This window comes from Wolffia australiana, chromosome 11, assembly GCF_029677425.1.
Source record: "Wolffia australiana isolate 7733 chromosome 11, ASM2967742v1".
Taxonomy (NCBI): domain Eukaryota; kingdom Viridiplantae; phylum Streptophyta; class Magnoliopsida; order Alismatales; family Araceae; genus Wolffia; species Wolffia australiana.
Window position 1 is genome coordinate 2,965,836 of NC_135845.1, and position 21,942 is coordinate 2,987,777.

General features: G+C 46.3%; 1 protein-coding gene across 1 annotated transcript; it reads right to left on the minus strand.

The window, feature by feature from the left end:
- Nucleotides 1-18,629: 18,629 nt before the first annotated feature.
- On the minus strand, nt 18,630-20,942 carry LOC144709893 (uncharacterized). The gene is made up of 3 exons (XM_078583544.1): nt 20,345-20,942; nt 20,136-20,197; nt 18,630-19,092 (listed from the first exon to the last, which is right to left on the minus strand). The coding sequence occupies exon 1, from the start codon at nt 20,917-20,919 to the stop codon at nt 20,359-20,361; it is 561 nt and encodes a 186-aa protein (XP_078439670.1). The 5' UTR covers nt 20,920-20,942; the 3' UTR covers nt 18,630-19,092; nt 20,136-20,197; nt 20,345-20,358.
- Nucleotides 20,943-21,942: the final 1,000 nt, after the last annotated feature.

Consider the following 21,942-nt stretch of genomic DNA (forward strand, 5'->3'; position numbering starts at 1 on the left):
TCCTCAATAGTTCATTCACCGCCGTCGGATTTGCTTTGGATTTTGGATTTTCAAACGACTAGTGATTAGGTTTTTGAATCTACATGCGGACAATAATTTGAGTTTATTGATTTTGGTGCTTCGCACCGCCGAGGTGGTTGAAGACAGTACTCCCGCCCTCGATGAGGAAAGGGGCTGCACCACCACTATTTCATCAGATTTAAATCTTCAAAATCAACCGTGTGATTTGTGGTCTGAATTATCCATTCCATTCCTAAATCAACCCAGTACCTAGCACCCGTCTTGCCTTTTCTCCCCATCACGTCTAGTCAACCTGCATCTGTCTCATCTAGTTGTCCTGCATCAAGAACCAACCCAAACAAATCAAAATTTTCTCCTCTCAACCTCTCTAATTGACCCCTTTGACCCGTTTCTTTGGTTCAAAGAAGCCATTTCGGAGCCCCATATTCTTCTATTCCACTCATCTCTTCTACCCCGCTTTCTAACTTCCTTGTCTAATTAGGTTGATATTCATTGAAGATCAACTTAACTCTAATTAGGGTTGAATTATCAAGAAAATCATCAAATTGAATTCCTCACTAGCTTCCCGTGGACGATACCCTTTACTTATCACTACACATCTTAAGTGGGGTTTTCCTAATTTTTATTGTATAAGCTGAAATTGACAACGACAAGGGATTAAAATTTAGTAAAATTCACCCCTATTTTTGGTATATCACACTGCCCCGCTGCAGCGATTTCTAGAATAGGTGAATACCATATTTTTTGTATTTAGAATTTTATTTTTAAATAGACAAAAAACATAAAAAAAGGCGTAAAAATCAGAAAAATTATTTTCTGCATTTCAACATTCCGAAAAAATTAGGAAATATATAGAAAGCTCATATAATCAAGTTATAGTCATTAAAACCTAAAAACATCTTTAAAATCTATATCTCTCGTTTTTAGTGTTTATAGTTGTTTGTGATGTATTAAATTCCAAAAAATTCAAAAAATATATTTTTTAGTTATTTTGTTGAGAAGAAGTTAGTGTTTTGTGTTTTTCTTTCTATTTTGGCTTTAATTTAAATCACAAGGAGTTATCTAAAATTCCTAAAAATCTAGGAAATTTTATTTTGCACTTCTAAAATCATTTTCTTCATCCCTAGCTTGAGATGTATTCTGAAATTAAATTTCTGCCTATCTGTCAATCGACCCCTTACTTTCCCTATATTAATTATATGGTATTTAAGTGGAAAATTTTCATAAATATTGTTGGCTAAGTCTGAATCAAAACAACGACATAAAACCCCTAAATTTGGACTTATCAGGGGGGTCAATAAGCATGGGGGTGGGGCCTTTAAACCCAAAACAAACGACAACAAAAAAAACAAATGTTTGAAAAAGGATCGTGCTAGTGAATATGGCCCGAAAAACATCAAACTCACAAGGAGTGGTGTATCTTCGTCTTCGTCATGGCGAGCCATTCACGCTGAGCTCAAACCGACAGATCATTGGTGATGACGGTGAGGGCTTTGTTAATGTCTCTGAGGGAGCGGGGCTGCTCGCTCTATCATCTGTATAGTTAGATAAATAAGTGTTAAGCTTCCTTCAATCCTGGAATTATTTTGCCTTGCATTTTATTCATCGATATTATTTACTTATTTTTTCATTAATATTATTTACTTATTTTTTTCTCTTCTATGTGCATGTAGTGAGGGTGTTTTTTAATTTCTTTCAGCACTTAGGATGTTATGTTTTTTATTCTGATTACTCATTATTTGTTTAAGTCGTATTCTAATTGAATGTTTGACATGAGCTTGTTTTTAATTTTCTCTAATTTTGTTGCTGTGTGATCTTATTGCAATGGTGGTTTATCTCATACATTTTTTTATTTATTACCAAATTTTAATATCTGAAGATAAAACTAAGATGGAGGATCAATAATGTTTTGTTAATGTTTTGAAACAATAGATACATCTTTAAATATTTAGCTATAATTTGGTAATGTTTTCCTTTGATTTACATATAGTGTTCTTTCTTTGCTCCTGTTTGTTAAACTTTTTGTCTCTTTTTCCCTTTTTAACATAAAAAGGTTCATTGAACATTATGGTCGTTAGCAAGACCTTAATTAGGTATGTTATGTCTTCTTCCTATATTCCTGTAATCCCGTGGGTGTTTTCATTCAGACGCTTGATAACATCATAAGCACATGTGTATTAACATACATTTTTGTTGTTTTGGTATTATTAATTTAGAAATGATCCTGTTATCATTTTAATTGATTTAATATTTGTGCATTAGTTAGAAAGTCCAATTTTAGCACAATATGGTAATTCTTCAATAACTTCATTGACTTCTCTGTAGTTAAGCCGTTTGACTACTGATGAATATTTTAAAGGAGCAAACGTCCAGAAATTTACAGGTATTAAAAGATACAATTCTTAGGAAATTGGAGATTTTTGGTGAGTTTAGTGATTCAACAAAGGGGCTTGAATGGGATCAAGTGGAGTTGTGGAAATTTAAAAGAGAAATCAAAAGAGGGCTACTACCTGGCCCACCTGTCGGGCTCTAAAAGCTTTCCAAAGCAGGATGTTGAGGATGACAAAGGGGTTTCCATAACTTGTGGAGAAAAAGAGGCAAAATGGCAATAAAATATAATCAAAAATTGCCAAAAGGGGCATTCTAGTAATTCTTCCTATGTGTAAATACTCCTTTCCTCCATCATTTCGCATCATTCCAAATGTGCTCAAGCAAATGGCTGGCCAGAAGGACAAGGTACATTTCAGAATTCATGTTGCTCAACCTGCTTGATGTAAATTATATAGGTTTTCAATCAACTTCAACTCTTGTTTGCATCGAAAAATGCCTGATCCTGGAAACATATAATGATCCACCTTAGCAGGAAGCATTGAGGGCTCATTAAGCTTCAATTGAGGTTTTAGGATTTTAGATTTTCATTTTTGCATCATTAATCGGCCATTTTTACTTTAAAACCATCACTTTCTCCCTTTAAACACTTGTTTTACCTGCTTTCTCACTGTTGAATCATATCTTTCTCTTTGTACATTCATCCATATCCCTGGTTCATCCCCTGAAATGTTCATAAAAATCTCCTTCATTTGCATCTTCTACACCCCTTCTTTATTTTCTCTCTCTCTCTCTATCTATCTCTTCATTTTGAAAATGTTCTCTCTAGAGTAGTTTTATTCTATCTCTAAAACCCATTTCTATCTATATCTAAATACTCCAGCATTATGGTTGATAGCACGATAGTGTCATGTATAATTAATCATGACCTTAATTGTGCCTTATAATTAGCAACTAGGATAAAATAAAATTGGTTCATCAAACAGAATACTTCAAATGGAATCATAATGGTTATGTGAAACCAATTGATCGCATCACCTATGCACTAAATGGATGAGTGATTTCTCATTTTCTCTAGTGAGACATGTTGCGTGGCACAAGTGTATAGCCTGGGCGCATCAAATCGTCTCCTTCATCTTCACTAGCATCATTCTTTCTCCGCTGTAATCGTTATGTCATTGATGACTCTCAAATATGTCATCAAATAATCAAGTTCTCAAGCTTAAATTCATCACAACTATCTTGTGAATTCATGCTAAGTTCATGCATATATATATTGTTTTATGAAATTACTAACCCCACTTGATTCTTTGAATCAAGTGGAATATATTTAACATTTTATGGCTAGTGAACATTCAGAAACAGGTTAAGAAGATCAAGGAAGAGAGGAGGATCAAGAGAAGTGGGCAAAAATTCGAAGTGGCAAAAATTACGAAAATGCCCCTGGGCATGACTTAAGAGAAAACCTATAAATACTCTCTTGAGAGAGGAGTTTAGGTGTTCAGAATTTTCTCTAAGGAAACTAGGGCTTGGAGAAGAGGATTTCTGCACCCTCCAGGAGCTGATGAGCTTTTGGAGTTGGAGAGGAAGAACAGACTGAAGATAGCTTGGATTGAAGAACCACGCCGCCGCAGGACGTGACACCCGACGTGGGGAAATCTCAAGCTTCAGCCCTGTAATCCCTCTCTTCTCAGACAATTTTGGTTGGGTTGGAAGAGTCACAAGATCTTCCAATGTTTTCCAACTGAGGATTGTTTCGTTTCAGATTTGATTTCAGTTTAAACTTTGTTCCTTTTTTGTTCAAATCGTCTTCCCCAAATCTTCCAAAAGAACAGAACTCCTTCGGTTTTTTGCACAAGCAGCGTGCAGCAGCAGCAGCCGCACGCAGCGGAGCCGCCGTGTGCAGCAAAGCCGCCGCGCTCAGCCGTGCACAGCCGCACGCAGCACGCAGCCGCGTGCAGCACGCAGCCGCGCGCAGCACGCAGCTGCCGCCGCGCAGCCGCACGCCGCGCGCAGCACGCAGCCGCGCGCAGCACGCAGTTGCGTGCAGGCATCCCGTGCATAGGCAGCCGCCGCGCGCTGCATAGTCAGCGCGCAGGAGGCCGCCAAGCACGCAACACCTTGCGCGCAGGTTATCCCTGCACGCAAGGTGTTCGATCCCTTGCCCCAAAGGGCAAAGGATCTGTCTACAGAGAAATTCTCTGTAGACGGCTTGATTAAGTTGCACTTTAACGTAATTAATATAAGATAAGAGAGATCTTCTTTGCTGAATTAAAAATTAAAGAACGGTTCTGTGAGTTTCCCTGAAGATTATTTAGCAGGATTAAATACTTCTGTAAAGTGGAAAAGTAACATATCTATGGACTGAAAAGGAATTTCCTGCTGTTTTCTTTTGCTCCCTGTGGATCGACCCTCACTCGCCCTAACTTGTGAGGTTTATAAATTCGTTGAATAAGCTTAATCCTCACACATGTTACTGATAAATAACCAGTAAAAAACACAGTAAAATTGAGCTTATCAGTCATCCCAATCAAATCAGAAATGGAGAGGAGAAAAGGTGTGAAGAGAGAAGAATAATAGGGCATTATGTTTTTTGGGTTGGTGAATTGTTTTAGGTGCTTTGATTATTTATACTATTTCCCTATCTAGATTAATAAAATTATGTCATAAAACTCCTAAACATTAAGTATATCTTTTAACATCCAAAATACCATAAGCATGTGACCGTCTACGCTTATATGTCAATCTATTTAATGGGAGTATACTGAATAATTCCAATGGGTAATAAGCATCATCTGCGTTTCGAATAAATATTATATATCATCATATTGATTAATCAATGGCAACATCATTTTACCCTATTTACTGGCCAAGTTTTTAGACTTTTGGGTGTAAACCTAAACCTTGTGCTCTAGAAGATACATATGAGTGTAATTACCCACTCATAGAACCTTATAGTAATTATTTATCATGTACATATAGTCCCTCATTTGATTGATGCTCCAAGGAAGACTTGGGGTATGGTCAATTTTTGAACCCTAATCATTCAGCTGATTTGGTATTAATGCGTTTGAAATCATTAGAGAACTATTCTTCAATCATCCACAAATTAGGCCAAGGACTTTATTGCATCATCTTCCTGGACCTATGAAACCTTACATTGAGGGAAAATGATCCCATCTAGACCACTCATTCACATCTCATTCAATGTTCAATAATATAATATATTCATTATAATGACTGGGTGATGCTAATGATAAAGTATAGATTGCATGATACAAATTAATGACTTATGAAGATATAATAATAGTTAGATAACTAGAATGTAACTACGTGTTCAAAATGTTCCTATTTAAAGGGTCCTCAAGAGATATATCATGTTATCCAAATAAAATAACAATATCTAGTCTAGAGCATAAGATGAACATGACCAACCATTAGACACATTAAATATAAAGAGTGGGTTATCTTTAATGGAAAACGTTCACTAAATAGATGATGGCGCAGCACCACCCGCAGCCCTGGAAGCGTCGTCGGAGATGTCACCGTCGCTCCGACATCACCACTGGAACGTGTTCAGCCCGCCCGACAAGCCAAGGTGACGGTACGTACTCCTGGATTCAAGTATTCCTGGTAACATTACATTATCCTCATTTTTTGTCATCGTTTTCATTCGCCGTTTGGTTTTGATCTTCATTGTTTTTCGTTTAAAGAAAAAACCGCCATGGTCATATGTAATGAGGGAGGTTCGTCCTATAAGGATCTCCCTCCATGTATCGTCTTATTCCCCCCCCCCTGGTCTTTTTCGTTTTCCTTAGAGTCATATGTTGAATTTTAGGTCTAAGAGGTCACCCATATCCCCCCTATATAAGGGAAGAATAAGTGCCCTAGAACAGAACCTTTTGTTTTTGAAGAAGTTATTTTGGCGAAGAGAAGGGTCGCCGAATATAGAGAAAGGAAAGGAGAAGAAGGGCGACGGAAAAAGAATAATAGGAAGGGGAAGGAGAAAGCGAAAACCAGCTGCGGCCCAGACGCCGCCGCTGAGGCCTTTTCCCACCGCACCAGCGCCGCCTCCACGCGCTGGTGCAACCCCGCCGAGCCGCGTTGTCTCACCACATCGCGCTACCGCACCGCACCAAGCCATTTGCGCCATCCCGTGCTCGCCGCCGTGCGCTCACGCTGTTCGCGCGTGCTCACCAGCCGCCGCCGCCACCCAGGCCACCGCCGCTGAAGGCCAGTTCTCGCCAGACCCGCGCCGCCTTCGTGCAATGGTGCACCCCGCCGTGCCGTGCCGTGCCGCGTTGCCTCACCGAGCCGTGTACCTCACCTGCACCGCGCCGTGCACCCCGCCGTGCGCCGGCACTGACGACACGTGCGCACCCACCATCATCGACGGTTGTCTGCCCACTGCACGGCGCCCTCGCCATTTCGCCTAGATCCCCGGTTCCTTCGTCGCTTTTGGCGTCCCTCTTCCAGTCCTCAAGCCGAGAATGCAGCACCACAGCCGCGTGCCAGCCGTTGCCAAACACGAGCTCAGTTTGTTACGCTTGTCCAGCCGCACCATGCTGCGCCTGCTGCGTTGCGCCACCGCACTGCGCATGCCGTGCCGCACCCACTACGCCGCGCCACCGCGCTGCGCCGATCGCATTGCTCCAGCAGCGCCGCGCCGTGCACATCGCCGCGCAACCACTTCCACTGTCCATATCCGTCCTGGCCGTTGTTTCCCCGATAACGCTCTAGCACTCGTTTGCACACCGGATCCGTCGTCCACCACCTTCCCCCCTTGTCACCAACGACACCACAACTAACCGACGCATGAGGCTAAGATAGTCAATGCCTGGACAACGACGAGGTATGCTGTTCCGTCCCGTCTCATATCTTTTGCAGTGCGCTTTTGATTGCTTCCACTGCGCTTGGGTTAGACGTAGGTGAGCGTGAAAGGTTTAGCGAGAACTTAGCGCAAGACGAGCCTCTTCCCTGCTTGGTACGAGTCGGGTCCGCCTGTCCATGCGAGCACTTCCCGGTGGGAGCTTTTCCGTTCGGTGCCGTATCCCTCGACATCCCGAAAGTTAGCACCCCTTTGTTTGTCGGCAGTTGCCCGTACTAAACTCCCACGCCCGTACATTGCAACGTATGTTCCCCCTTGTAGGACCCTCGGTTGGACGACTTCCCTCAGGAACGACGTCCGACCTTGTCACACTCGACATCAAGCCATCACACCTTGGTGACGGCACGATCTCATCCCCAATGTTGTCCTGCATCATATTGGTATAAGAGCAGGCTGTGGTTGCTCACAGCGCGCCTCCGATGCCACATCGGCATCACTAGTTACATCCGCATCGCATCATTTTTGAAAGGCATATAGGATTCCGTAGGGATGGCCATAGAGATGCGATCAAGCCGGAGAGCTCAACGCGGAGGTTCTACCTCCCCGCGACGTTCTGAACCATCGCCCGACGTGAGAGACAACGCTACTGCCCTCTCCGAACATCGTCCCGTGACACTGGTAGCCGGTCTGATAAAATTGCCTATCAAAGCCTCGCTGACCGCACCCGCCGATATGGGTGCCCCGAGTTGTCCGTACCACGCGATCCCACCAGTACGTCCTGTGGCCACTGGAGTTCTCCACACGACTCAACGCGAGCCCGTGGTGAGTCCCCACCCAGTGATTTCGACGAAGAGACGACCGTAGGTCGTTGACCGCACGGGAAGTCCCCCATAGATAAGGCCACACCCCGGATTGCTGCTGCCCATGGCCGAGGAGCAGGACGTGCATGAGGGGGAACACACCGCCAACTTCGACCCCAGGAGGACTCTTCGGAGGACCTAGGGGCGTATATTCGTGCCATGGCTGCTAGGATGGAGCACATGGAGTAGATGCTCACTCCTGCGATCCCCAGTACACGGTGCCAAACAGGTGCTCACCGCTCGAGGATGATGTTGCAACCCGCCTAGGGCTGCTCAACATGCACACCGAAGGAGGAGCCCCTACGATGAAGATGACGACATGTACGAGGATTTTGACCCCAGGCACGACGACGTTCCTCAGCAGGGACGTCTCGCCAGAGACCAAGCACGAGGCCCACAGGATGCCCATACTTGGGATAGGCGACACCCGTGGGACGACCACGCCCGCGGGTACGAGGCCGATCTACCAGCCCACCCTGACCACAATGTCTAACAAAGAGATCGCGATTTGGGAGCCCACTACCCAGCCCACCGGGATGACCCCGTCTGGCACCGCAATCACAGGCAGGTAGCTGACCTACCGAACCGCCGTGACGACCACGTCTGGCCTCATCACCGCCAGTACGAGGAAGCCGATAATGCCCCTCGATACTCACCATGCGCGATGCTTGACAGTCGCGCACCTCGCGAAGATCACCCACACTATTGGGAAGATCCTGACCGCGAGTTGACACCACCTTGACGACGTGTGGACCCACGTCACGAGGACTACCCAGTGCCCGAGCGGCACTCAGACGACAAAGAGCGTTGACAGGAGGAGCACCGCGCCCGCATACAGAGGAGCGTGCATGCAGACGTCACCGTCTTCGAGGGTTCACAGAAACCCAAGGAGTTCATCAACTGGGCATCGACCATGAACTCCTACTTTTGGTGGTACCGATGGATGACGACCTATGCATTGAATATGCGAAGATGAGACTTGGCGGTCAAGCCAAGATCTACTAGGAGAACGAGCGCGCCACCGTCGAGCGACGAGGACGACCCATCACGTTGTGGGTCAACATGGTGTAGAAGCTGCGGAGCAAATACGTTCCTTGACAGTACCAAATGTCGTTGTTCCTCTTGTGGCTTGACCTTAGGAAAGGTCGACTAACCGTGACGGAATACATCGACCCGTTCAAGGAATGCCGGATGCGCTGCCGATTCGTGGAGGACCCGCGAATCATTATCGGGTTGTTCGCCCATGAGCTCAGACCGGCCCTGCGCAACGAGGTCCTCAAATGCAACCCGGCTGAGGTGGACGAGGCATACACTTATTCAAGCATATGGATCCTCCGAGTGACGAGGCAACACCACCCAGCGCAACCACCACACCTCGGACTACACCGGTTTGACCCACCACGGCTCAAACTACCCCGCCCGCGATCATACAGGCTACCCCGCCCACTAGAGGGCAAGGAACTGCCCCTGCCACTTCTGTGGGATCCACCCCAGCTTCTCGGGTCATCACGAATGACACCCCAACCTGCAGCATCACCGTCAGCAAAGCCCACGTGGCGTGCTTCAAGTGCCAAGGAGGAGGGCACTGGGCAAACCAATGCCCATCTTCAGCACTATTGACCAACGCTGGAAACGTCGACCCCGGCCATATGGATGACGTGGAGCCCCCGCAGGATGATCACTATCATGGGGAGGAGGAGTTTGCCCTCGAGTATGAGCCCGATGAACAGCTAGGGTATGTACAGATCACCGTACCTCGCGCGATTGTGCCCACGGCACCACGGGCCCCCCGCCGCCCGCTGGCCAACATAGCTGTTGATCAGCCCAACACTAGTAGGGCGCGGCCACCACCTCGAGCCACCCCACCTGTTTGGATCGCTCTAGTGGAGCCCCGACAGAACGCTAAGGTAGACGTCTCGCTTCGCACCTCGATATTTTACACTTCTGTAAAGATCCATGACAAAGTGTGTAAATTGATCGTTGATAATGGGAGTTTCATCAATGCCATATCTGATACGATGGTTACCAGACTCGGGCTAACCCTGATCCCACATCCCACTCCCTACGATGTATCATCGATAAACACTTCATCGTTTCCGGTGAAGAGTTAGTGCCACGTACTGCTGAAGTTGAGTGCCTACGATGAGAGCGTCCTATGTGACATACTTCCCATGAAAGTGGGAAGCATCATCTTGGGCCGTCCCTGGCTATATGACCACGATGTCACTCTAGCCGGAAGGACGAACACGTTTTCATTCCTATACCAAGGACGACGGGTCACCTGGCACCCATATACGACGAAATCGGCGAACAAGCCAGTCCCGACCAAGCCCGTAGGGCTAATGGTTGTTCGAGGCCCCTTGTTCGTCTGAGACTTGGGCTGCGAGGGCAACGACACGCCCCTCTGCCTTGCCGTCTCTCTCGACATCTCCGCTGACCCACACGTAGAGCACCGACCACTCGAGGTCGAAGCCCTTGTATCGGAGTTTTGCGATGTCTTCCCCGATCAGCTACCCAACGAGCTACCGCCAATGCGTAGTATCCAGCACGCGACAGATTTAGTGCCCGGTGCATAATTGCCAAACCTGCCCCACTACCAGATGGAGCCGGAGAGATTCAAAGAGTTACTATTACGGGTCCGCGAGCTTCTCACGAAGGGTCTCATCTAGGAATCCCTCAGCCCTTGCGATGTACCCACTCTCCTAGCACCGAAGAAGGATGACACTTGGCGCATATGCTGTGACAGCCGCGCAAACAACAAGATAAAGGTCAGATACCATTTTCCCATTCCTCGCATCCAGGACCTCTTTGGCACGATGGCCGGCGCCACTATCTTTTTGAAGATAGACCTACGTAGTTGCTACCATCAGGTTCGGATTCGTCCCGGTGACAAATGGAAGACCGCCTTTAAGATAAAGGACGGGTTGTATGAGTGGAGAATCATGCCCTTCGGCCTCTCCAACGCACCGAGTACCTTTCAATGCCTCATGAACGAGGTATTGCATGCTTTCATCGGGAGGTTTGTTGTCGTCTACTTCGATGACATCCTCATCTACAACTGCTTGAGAGAGGAGCACCTTGACCATCTCCGGCAAGTTTGCACTGTCCTTTGGCGTGAACAGTTGTATGCGCACCCTAAGAAGTGTAGCTTCCTCACCTCAGAAGTCGCCTTCCTTGGGTTCATCGTGTCCACCAAGGACGTTATCGTGGATCTAGACAAGGTCGGGGCCATTACGTTGTGGGCATCACCGGCTAGTCTCCACGACATACGGAGCTTCATCAGCCTTGCTACTTTCTACCACACTTCATCCCAAACTTCAGTACTATCGCGGCTCCCATCACCGACTGCTTCAAGGTGGAGCCGTTCACTTGGACGCATGCCGCCGAACGAGTTTCCAACATGTGAAGCTTTTGATGACCCAGCGCCCGTCCTCCGCCTACCCGACTTCGAGAAGGTATTCGAGGTTACTTGTGGCACTTCAACTGTCAGGATCGGTGGTGTCCTCAGCCAGGAGGGTCACCCCGTCGAGTTCTTCAGCGAGAAGCTGAACGATGCTAGACTCCGCTACTCGACATACGACAAGGAGTTCTATGCAGTCGTCCAAGCACTGAGACACTAGTGACACTATCTCCTTTCCAAGGAGTTCGTGCTCTTCTCAAATCACGAGGCGCTCTAATACCTGCACTCCTAGCAGAAGTTGAGTGATCGTCACGCGAGACGGGTCGAGTACTTGAAGGACTATTCCTTTGTCATCAAGCACAAGAAGGCCAAGGATAACATCGTCGTCGATGCACTTAGCCGACGAGTCCACGAGCCCAACATCACGGGAGTGAAGGTCCTTGGGTTCGAGACCATCCGGGAGGGATACGACAATTGCCCTGACTTAGGACCGATCATCAATAGAGTTCCATAGGGACCGTCTCGTGACTACTGTGATTACATCATCACGAACGACTATCTGTTCTACCAGAACAGACTATGCGTGCCACACATGTCCCTGCACGACTTCCTCACATGGGAATGTCATGCCGGAGGTCTTAGCGGTCACTTTGGACGTGACAAGACCATATCTGCCGTAGAATACCAATTCTACTGGCCGTCACTGAAATACGACGTCGGCAACATTGTCGCCCAGTGCCGCGTATGTGTCTTGGCCAAACAGGTCAAGAAGAGCGCCGGGTTGTATACCCCGCTACCTACGCCTAAGCGTCCCTAGGACGACGTTAGCATGGACTTCGTCCTAGGACTGCCCCGGACAGCACGATGACACAATTCCATCGTGGTCGTCGTCGATAGGTTCTCAAAGGTGTACGCCTCCATGGCCTGCCAGCTTCGACCATGTCCGACCAAGACGTACGCTTCACGAGCTACTTCGGAGGACCTTGGGGAGTCTCCTTGGCACATGGCTCAAATTTTTTACTGCCTACCACCCACAGACTGACGGTCAAACCGAGGTCATCAATCGAAGTTTCGGCAACCTTCTACGCTCCTTAGTGGGCGAACACCTCGCAACATGGGATTTGATCATCCCTCCAACCAAGTTCGCATACAACTCCTCGGTGAACCGTACCACCAGGTTGAGCCCTTTGAGATCGTCTATGGCCAAGCCCCTCATCGCCCACTAGACTTAGCACCCGTTGACCCGCATGTTAGGGTATCCAAGGATGGCATTGCATTTGCCCAGCATATTTATGCATTGCATCATCATATCCATGATAGGATCAATAGCCAAAATGTATTGTACAAGCAAGCTGCTGACTTGCACCGCCGATCGCGAGTCTTCGGCGTGGGAAACCTAGTGATGGTTAGGCTTAGGCTGAAGAGATTCTCTTTAGGGATGGTTACGAAGCTACACGCTCGTAGTGTCGGCACGTTCTCGATCCTCTGAAGGGTGGGCGATAACGCCTACATCGACAAGATTCATCCTACATGGAGAATAAGCTTCACGTTCAACGTGGCGGACTTGGCTCTGTACCGAACCCCTTCTCACCCCCTCGACCAAGCCTCTCTAGACCCATTTAGCATGAGTGAGTTTCCCGCGACCACTTCCCCATTTGTTTCACCCGATTGGCACGAGGCAATCGATTGTGTACTGTAGGAGATAATTGACTATGCAGGGAACGAAGTCTCCAGGAGGTTCTTGGTACGGTGGCTGGGACGGACCAGCGTAGACGACACCTGGATACCAAAGGTAGAGCTGCGCCGCTTTTGATTGGATCTACTCCAGCCGCTGTCCTTCGTCACACCCAACTCGCCGGAATCGAGTTCTTCCAACCCCGGAAGGATTGATGGCACAGCACCACCCGCAGCCCCGGAAGCATCTTCGGTGACATCATCATCGCTCCCGACATCACCACCGGTACGTGTTCAGCCCACCCGCCAAGCCAAGGCGACGGTACGTACGCTCGGATTCAAGTATTTTGGGTAACGGCACATTATCCTTGTTTTATGTCATCATTTTGATTCGTCATTTTGGTTTTGATCTTTGTCGTTCGTTGTTTAAAAATAAAACAGCCATCATCATATGTAGTGAGGGAGGTTCGTCCTATAAGGATCTTCCTCCATGTATCATCTTCTTCCCCCCCCCCCTTCTTCTTCGTTTTCCTTAGAGTCATGTGTTGAATTTGAGGTCTAAGGGGTCACCCATATCCCTCCTATATAAGGGAAGAATGGGTGCCCTAAAATGGACCCTTTTTGTTTTTGAAGAAATGATTTTAAAGAAGAGAAGGGTCATCAAACTCAGAGAAAGGAGAGGAGAAGAATGGAGAAGGAAGAAGAAGAACAGGAAGGGGAAGGAGAAAGCAAAAATCAGGCGCCGCCCAGACGCCGCCTCTGAGGCCTTTTCCCACCGTGCCAGTGCCGCCTCCGCGCGCCAGTGCAACCCAGCCAAGCCGCACCATCTTACCGTGCCATCTCGCCGCGTCGCGCTACCGCAGCGCACTGCACCGCTCGCACTGCCCCATGCCCGCCGCTACGCGCCGATGCTGTTCACGTGCGCTCACCAGCTGTTGCCGCCACCCCAATCGCCACCACTGAACACCAATTCCCCCCAGACCCGCGCCGCCTACGTGCGCTGGTGCATCCCCGCGGTGCCGCGCTGTCTCACCGTGCCATGTTGCTGCACCGAGCCGTTCTGCTTGCACCGCGCCGTGCACGCCGCCGTGCGCTCGCACTGACCACGCGCGCACCCGTTGTCATCGATGGTTGTCCGCCTGCCATACGGTGCCCTCTCCATTTCGCCCGGATCTCCGGTTCCTTCCACGCTTTTTGCGTCCCTCTTCCAGTCCTCAAGCCGAGGACACAGCGCAGCAGCCGCATGCCAGCCATTGCCAAACGCGAGCACAGTCTGTTACGCTCATGCCGCCGCACCGCGGAGCGCCCACTACGCCGCACCCACCGTGCCGGGCCCAATGCGCCACGCCGCCGTGCTGCGCCTGTCTTGCCACGCTAGCAGCGCCGCGTGAGCCGCGCCGTGCACATTGCGGCGCCCACCGCCGCTGCTTGTATCTGTCCTGCCCATTGTTTCCCCGACGACGCTCCAGCGCTCATTTGTGCACCCGATGCATCGTCCACCACCTTCACCCCTCGTCACGAACGACACCACAACCGACCGATGCACGAGACTAAGATAGTCAATCCGTGGATGACGACGAGGTACGTCGTTCCATCCTATCTCTTATCTTTTGCGGTGCGCTTTCAATTGCTACCACCGTGCCCGGGTTAGACGTAGGTGAGTGTGAAAGGTTGAGTGAGAACTTACCGCTAGACGAGTGTCTTCCCTGTTTGGTACGAGTTGGGTCCGCCCGTTCATGCAAGCACTTTCCGGGGGGAGCTTTCCCGTTCGGCGCCGTAGCGTCCTTGTCCACCTGGACGAGGGTCAGGAGGTCTACCTACTGTCTCTAGGCGGCTCTTTCGACGTCCCGGAAGTTGGCACCCTTTTGCTTGTTGGCAGTCGCCCGTACTAAACTCCCATGCCCCTACATTGCATCATAGGTTCCCCCTCATATGATCCTCTATTGGACGACTTCCCTCGAGACGACGTCCGACCTTGTCACACTCGACACCAAGCCAACACACCTCGGTGATGGCAGGACCTCGTCCCCGACATTGTCCTGCATTAATAGATCCATTAAAACTGCTTAATGGTATTCTTACTAAATATCAATCATGTGGATTCAGGTCATGGTTTTCTAAGTGGTCCTTGGACTTGAGACACCAAAGACATGTCGTGGATCCTAAATCATACATTGAATATGACCTAAAAATATCTATTCTTGGAATTCCAAATAGTCCTAAGTTAAGTGCAACTAGAAGTTTACAAACATGATTGAGAGGTCAAAATAGGATTTTTTCACGTTTGGTATAGGGAGAGGTGATTCAATTAAGATGGTGCCATGAACTCCTTAGACAAGGTAGTCAAAGATATAATAACAGTTCTCTAGTGATTTCTCAACACATAGAGGCCAAATAAGATGATCCATTAGGATTTTATAGTTGATCAGGCCATAAGGCAAATTTGGAGAATCAATCAGATGAGGGACCATACTTTAATGAGCGAGCCAATACACTTCATTATATTTTCTGGTGGTGACAACGTCAACGCATTGACACACGACGCGCCACCACCGTCATGCGATGTCGACATTGGTGCTGAGGACACGCCGCCACCGTTACCCGACCAAGTCAACACGCCAACATCGAGCACGTCTCCACCTCAGCACACCCCGTCACACATCACGACATGCCACCAACAACAGATCAAGAACTGCCCCTTGACATGACACAAAACCACGTCGCCCGTCTTTATTTTTATTTTATTAACTGTATTTTCTCTTTCCTCCAGGGCCTATATGTATAGGCCAATGTTCCAAGAAACAGTTAGACAAGTTATAATTCAGGAATTGAGTTATTTACTCTTCTTGGAGGACTTGCCCTAGCCTCCTCCTCCCTTCCTTTGATTGTCGCCGCCGCCGCCACTCCTCATCGTCATCCCCTTCATTGCCCTCCTCGCCTGCGCAAGTCCCCCCTCCAGCCGCCCGTGCAGGCCATCCCCATACCCCGTAGACCGCCACTCAGGTCGCCCACGCCTTGGCCGCCCGCGCAGGCAACCGGCCGACCGCCCACGCCAAGGCTACGCTCGCGCAGGCAGCCAACCCACCGCCCGTGCTAGGGCTGTCGGCGCCCACGTACGCCAGCGCCCACCGTCACCAGCGCAGCCAGCGCCCGCCGGCGCACGTGCACGCCAGCGCTGCCGGCGCCAGCACAAGCCACCGCCTGCCAGGCGACTGCGCATGCCAGCGCCCGCTGGCGCCACGCACGCCAGCGCCACGCACGCCAGCGCCACGCACGCCAGCTCCCGCCGGCACTGTGCACGTCAGCGCTTGCCGGCGCCCGCGCACACCAGCGCCGCCGACGCCAGCGTGCACCAGCACCCGCTGGCGCTCGTGCACACCCTACAGCCTTGTCTGCCGTCTGTCAGCATTCACCGCTCGTCCACCACGCTCATTGCCAGGGCCGCTCAATGCCCGAAACTTCTAGTTATCTCGTCCAGAGGACTATATAATGCCCAGATCGCCGAGCCTCGTCACAAACAGAATTTTCCACCACTTCATCACGCACTTCGGTGTCGAGGTATGCCTGAACTCTTTGGTATCATGTGTTCTTCGTCTAGTATTCCACGGGAATTCGTCCATCGCCCTCGGAGTTGTTTTTAAATTTCTTGGAATTTCAACAAATTAATGGATTAGGTCTTCTCGCGAGTTTTCCCGCGAACGCGAATTCGAAGGTATTGGATTCGGTGCTTTGGCATCGTCGCGGTGGTTGAAGACAGTACTCCTGCCATCAATGAGGAAAGGGGCTGCACCACCATAATTTCATCGGATTTAAGTTTTCGAAATCAATCATGTGGGTTTTTGGTATGTTTTATCCCTCCTACCCTCAACCAATTCCTGCACCCCATATCCATTGCCATCTGTCCCGTCTCCTCTAGTCATCGGCATCCATCCCTCTAGTTGTCTTGCATCATTTTCTGAGAATGACATGTAGTTATGCAACCCATGGGTGGGAAACTCAACTTATCAACCGAGTTAAGTCAATTTTGTGATTAATTAATGTTAATGACGATAGGAAAAATATTCCTCTCTTAATTATGCATACGAGGATAGCTGGCTTCATTTGTACAAAACTATGAAATTCATGCGTCCATTGGATGACTACCTCGATGTATATAAAAACTGTGATGTTTAGGACTCCAACTTTTATGACATACTGATAACCAAATCCTCTATCCTCGTTTGTATAGTTATATTTAACATATATCCTTTAATCAGTGAAACACGATGATCAACTCCAATCTTTTTACCTACCTTGGTTTTTTATTCATAATTGAAGAAAATAAAATATTGCAATTATATTAAACGAGATGATTTTACATATGTATAATAAGTTTTAGTATTTATTTTAAAATTTAAATTCATGAACAAATACAATACTTTATCTTACCTTTTTATGGCTCATGAAGTGAACGACAAAGTTATAAGTAAAAGAAGCTATTGTCTCATTTTTGCTCTCGCAATACATTTGGATTTAAGGTTTTTGAAATTATAGACTAACCACCTTCAATTTAAAAGTCTGTAGAGAAAGATCTATACCTAACTTTAAAAATTGCCTCTTCTCACCCCCCCTCTGGTGAAAAATCCGACTGCAAGGAGCAAGTATCAAACCTGGCCTTCTACAGAATTTTACATCCAGTTTTTGAGACATGCTTTGATATTATATCTGTTTCTAACAATCCATGGGATTTGGAATTGTGTCTTGTGGTGCAGGTTTTAACAAGTCACAAGGAGAACAAGAACATAGCTTAGGACTCAAGCCAATGGAAACCTTAGTATAAAGATCAACATTTGGATATAATTGACAAATATTTTTAATATTTACTATCTTTTAACCAAACATTTAGTACATGATTGAAAAAGTTAAGAGGAGAATACTGTGAGGCAAAGTTATTTGTAATAACTATACATTTTGAGATCATTTAGAGTCATGCCATGTGATATGATAAAGAAGACAATCACATCAAACATCAATTTACGCTCATTCTACGGGTTCTCGTGATTCTCTAAGTAGTTTACCCATTATTGGTTGTGAAATATTTTTAAATTGAAGGTATGAAAAGGAGAAAATATCCAAAAGACTCCAGCTAGATTTCAAAAAAATAATATTTTATTTTCACACATCTTCAACTAGTAATAATTCAATCTTGATAAATATTAAATCTACATCCTCCCAAGAAAAAAATGATAAAAACGAATTAAAGAAGAGACTCAATAGATAGGTAAAAGTAATGTATATTAACCCATCATGTTATACATGATTGTATGCTAAAGATATTTGTCATTGAAATACAATCAGCGACTATTTCCTATTGAGTATCATTGAAAGTCTATTTAGGTGGAACTATTTTTAATATCTTTGAGTTACATAATTATGAAAACATTTACTAGACTTCGGGGTAAACCAGGTTACAGGGTTGAAGAGAGAGGGTTGTTGGGGTTGAGTCAAGCATCAATGCTTCATGGAAGACTTAGGGGGCCAAGGACCATACAGCTTCACCAACATTTCAATTTTTGTATTTCTATTTTCAAGTGTTTTGCCTTAGGCCATTCACACAAATGTGGTAAAGGCCACCATCACCAACGACCGAGTACCGACCAACATTAATTACAATCCCAAGTTGTAAACAAAACTTGATGTACTTTACAATCTATCACATTCCCCTCTGGTGAGACAAGAGAAGCAACAATGTGATCATATATTCTAGCCCAAATAAGATTTAAAAAGGGAATAAATAATAAATCATTTTTTACTAATGATCCATCTTATATATTTGATGTTTTATTTTCAACTTATTTTCTCTTAATTATCTGCACGCAGGGTAGCTGAGATAGATATACCTATACAAGTACACCAGGCCCAATAATGAATCATGGTGCAACGCAGCCCGAGCCCCAAGGAAAGCCTTCCGAGATGTCGCCCGAGCCACAATAAGGAATCATCTAAACGAACAGAAAGAAGTTTCAGTGCATAGTAGTGTGAAATAACAGGATAAGTCTTTTGTAAAGCTGTGACCAGCGATGAATTAGCGATAACTATTACATTATTCGCATTATGAAGAAAAGATAAATAAGAAATAAGATGGATATTTTGTACTGTATGAACCCGTTTACCCCTCGTGCATGTATTTTTCTTTCTCTAAAGATATGTTTGGCAATTTGTTAGTTTTTAAAATAAAATTTAGTTTTATTTCAACTTTTTAAAAAATAAAACTTCCACTTCCAAGATCCATTATATAATAGTTTTGAATCCACCAATTTAAGGTTTCATTAGAAACAGGTTTAGTGTATAAGAATGCATAAGTTATGATACTTTCAAGATGTGAATGCTGAGGAAAATGTATCCTTGATGCAATACAAAAACTTCTGGAATCTTTAGATTTTGTGGCATCTAATTTCGGATATTCACCAATAAAGGGCAGCAAAACTGAGCCCCAGTGTGGTGCAAGAATTGTCCACAAAACAACATGAAACCCACCGTAATCGTGATTCATAAAGATAATAAAGCACGAGATATTTTCTGGTCTATTTACGGTGCAAATGATCTTTGATACCCTACAAAATTTTACTAAATGAATATCATACGGATAGAGAACACCGAATATGAACAGGCTCATAAATATTTTCATAAGTAGAAGTAAAAATCTCAAAACATTTGAATAAGCATGACATCGAGAAGAAAAACTCGGGTTTCGAACGAACAAATTAACAAGCCAAGCCCAAGAAAAAAATTTGAGTAAAAGAATAAAAAAGGATGAGCTATCAACGACACAAACACAGAAAACGGAGCGAATCGGAAACATTTATAGAGAAGGACGACCAGTTCAACTCCATCTAAATCATGTCACAAAAATATCAGAGGCCAGACTCATGGTTACGTGAAATAAACTTAACAGTAGCTATATCTGAAAAGTTACTGTTTCAAGGATAAAAATCAAAACATTTACATTGGCTGTAACCTACCAACTAGTAACAGATAAACTTACCGAATTCTCCCGTGATGAGAATATTTACACGGGCTAGAAGGCAGGCCCATGACAGAAACAACCTACGCGACAAAATTAAGAAACGGGTTTTTATGTCTAAAACTTTATAAACTAGAAGACAGCAAAAGGACCCGTCTATATATTCGGTATCCGGGAGACCATCTAAGGTCCTCCACTTTGCTTCGGACAAAAAAAGAAGCAAGATTTACAGGTAGCGCCTGAATCAAGGCAGATCGAGCCGCAGCATGTATCTCAAGGCTTGAGTCGCGAGATCCGTAGTTGCTGCAACTTTCTTCTTCAGAAACGATGACGAGGGCAAAGGAAGGGATCCTGGCGATGGAGAACGAAGAAACAGCGAGTCAGCGTAAGGGACGGACACCTTCTCTGGATCCGAAACCGACAAATCACGAGTCGAGATGTCTCCCAAAGCCCTAGTCCGCCCATTCTTTCTCGAAGCGCGATTCAAAGATCGGCAAGTGTCCTCCGCTGTAACTTCACCGCGATCTTTTCCCGGTTGATAATCGGAAGAAACATCATGCAGTGATGAACGAAAACCCTTCGAAGCCGTGGCCTGCTTCGATTTCAGATCTTCGCCGCGCTTCAGTATAACCACCTCCTCCATGATTAGGTTCTTCACCGGCGTTTTCGTCACCGTTCGATGATGAATGTCGCGATTCCTCTTCCAGAAGATGCGATCGCCGTGCGTAGACGAAGAACAACCGTTCTGAGACAATTCAACGTTTCCCTTCGAGTAGTCGCCCCCTCGCCGACCAACTCTCGCCATGGCCGCTTCTCAAGATAACCAAGTTTGAACGAACAGGGCGGGTATATATAGGCGATCAGGGGGGAGCCAATGACAAACTTACCCCTCTGAAGACCCCGGGACGGCCCCGTCAGTTCAAGGGCATTTTCGCACTTTCGGTGATATTAACCGCTAATATTTGGGCCGTAATTTCGACATGACATGTAGGTTCTAGAAACAGTACACGTCAGCCTTACGTGGCACGCTAGATGGAGATAAATGACAAAAGTGCCCCGCTAGGAGGGTAATGTCTTCTCCATGCTCAACCGTGGTAGTTTTGTAAGATGCCAGGAAGATGACAAATTTCAGTATCAAATCTCAATTTATTCAAATTAAGGTTGAAAAAGTTTATAACTTATAAAAAATATACATCCTGATATCAGACCCTTTTCTGGATGCATGGACAATACATACCAAAACTCTTAACATATAATGTATTGGTGACATGATTCATGACTAAGTTTCAAGGGACAACCTCCTACTACTTGATAGAGCTGATCTTGCGTATTATAAAAGAAACTCACCGAGCAGAGATTCATTCATGAGCGTACTGAACACGAACATGAACCAGATAATTTGGCTTTTCATTCATTGATAAACAACATTCGTTCGACATCAAAGTATGAACTTGACATCCCTACTTCTCAGATGGGACAGGACGGACGGCAAATGGTGACATGTGTGACGGGTAGTTACACATGTTTTCTGTACTCGAAAAAAGAGAGCAAGGTGAATAGAATGAGAGTGAGAGGGAAAAAGAGCGAGGTGGATGGAGAGAGAGAGAGAGAGAGAGAGAGAGAGGCAGCAGTGACGACATCGGAGATGGCCAACAGAAATGGGTTTTTTGATATCCATCCATACCAATATCCTGATGCCGGATGACGATATCAGATCTCGGTTGCTACAGTTCCAATATCCAATGCCGTTATCAGTTCCAATATCAGCATCCGTTTTCGTCCCAAAGGTTGGATGACGATATCAGACATCGACATCGGATATTTTTTT

Bases quoted from the DNA above. Each gene is read 5' to 3' on its own strand.
- LOC144709893 (XM_078583544.1), bottom strand. From the start codon at position 20,919: ATGGCGAGAGTTGGTCGGCGAGGGGGCGACTACTCGAAGGGAAACGTT.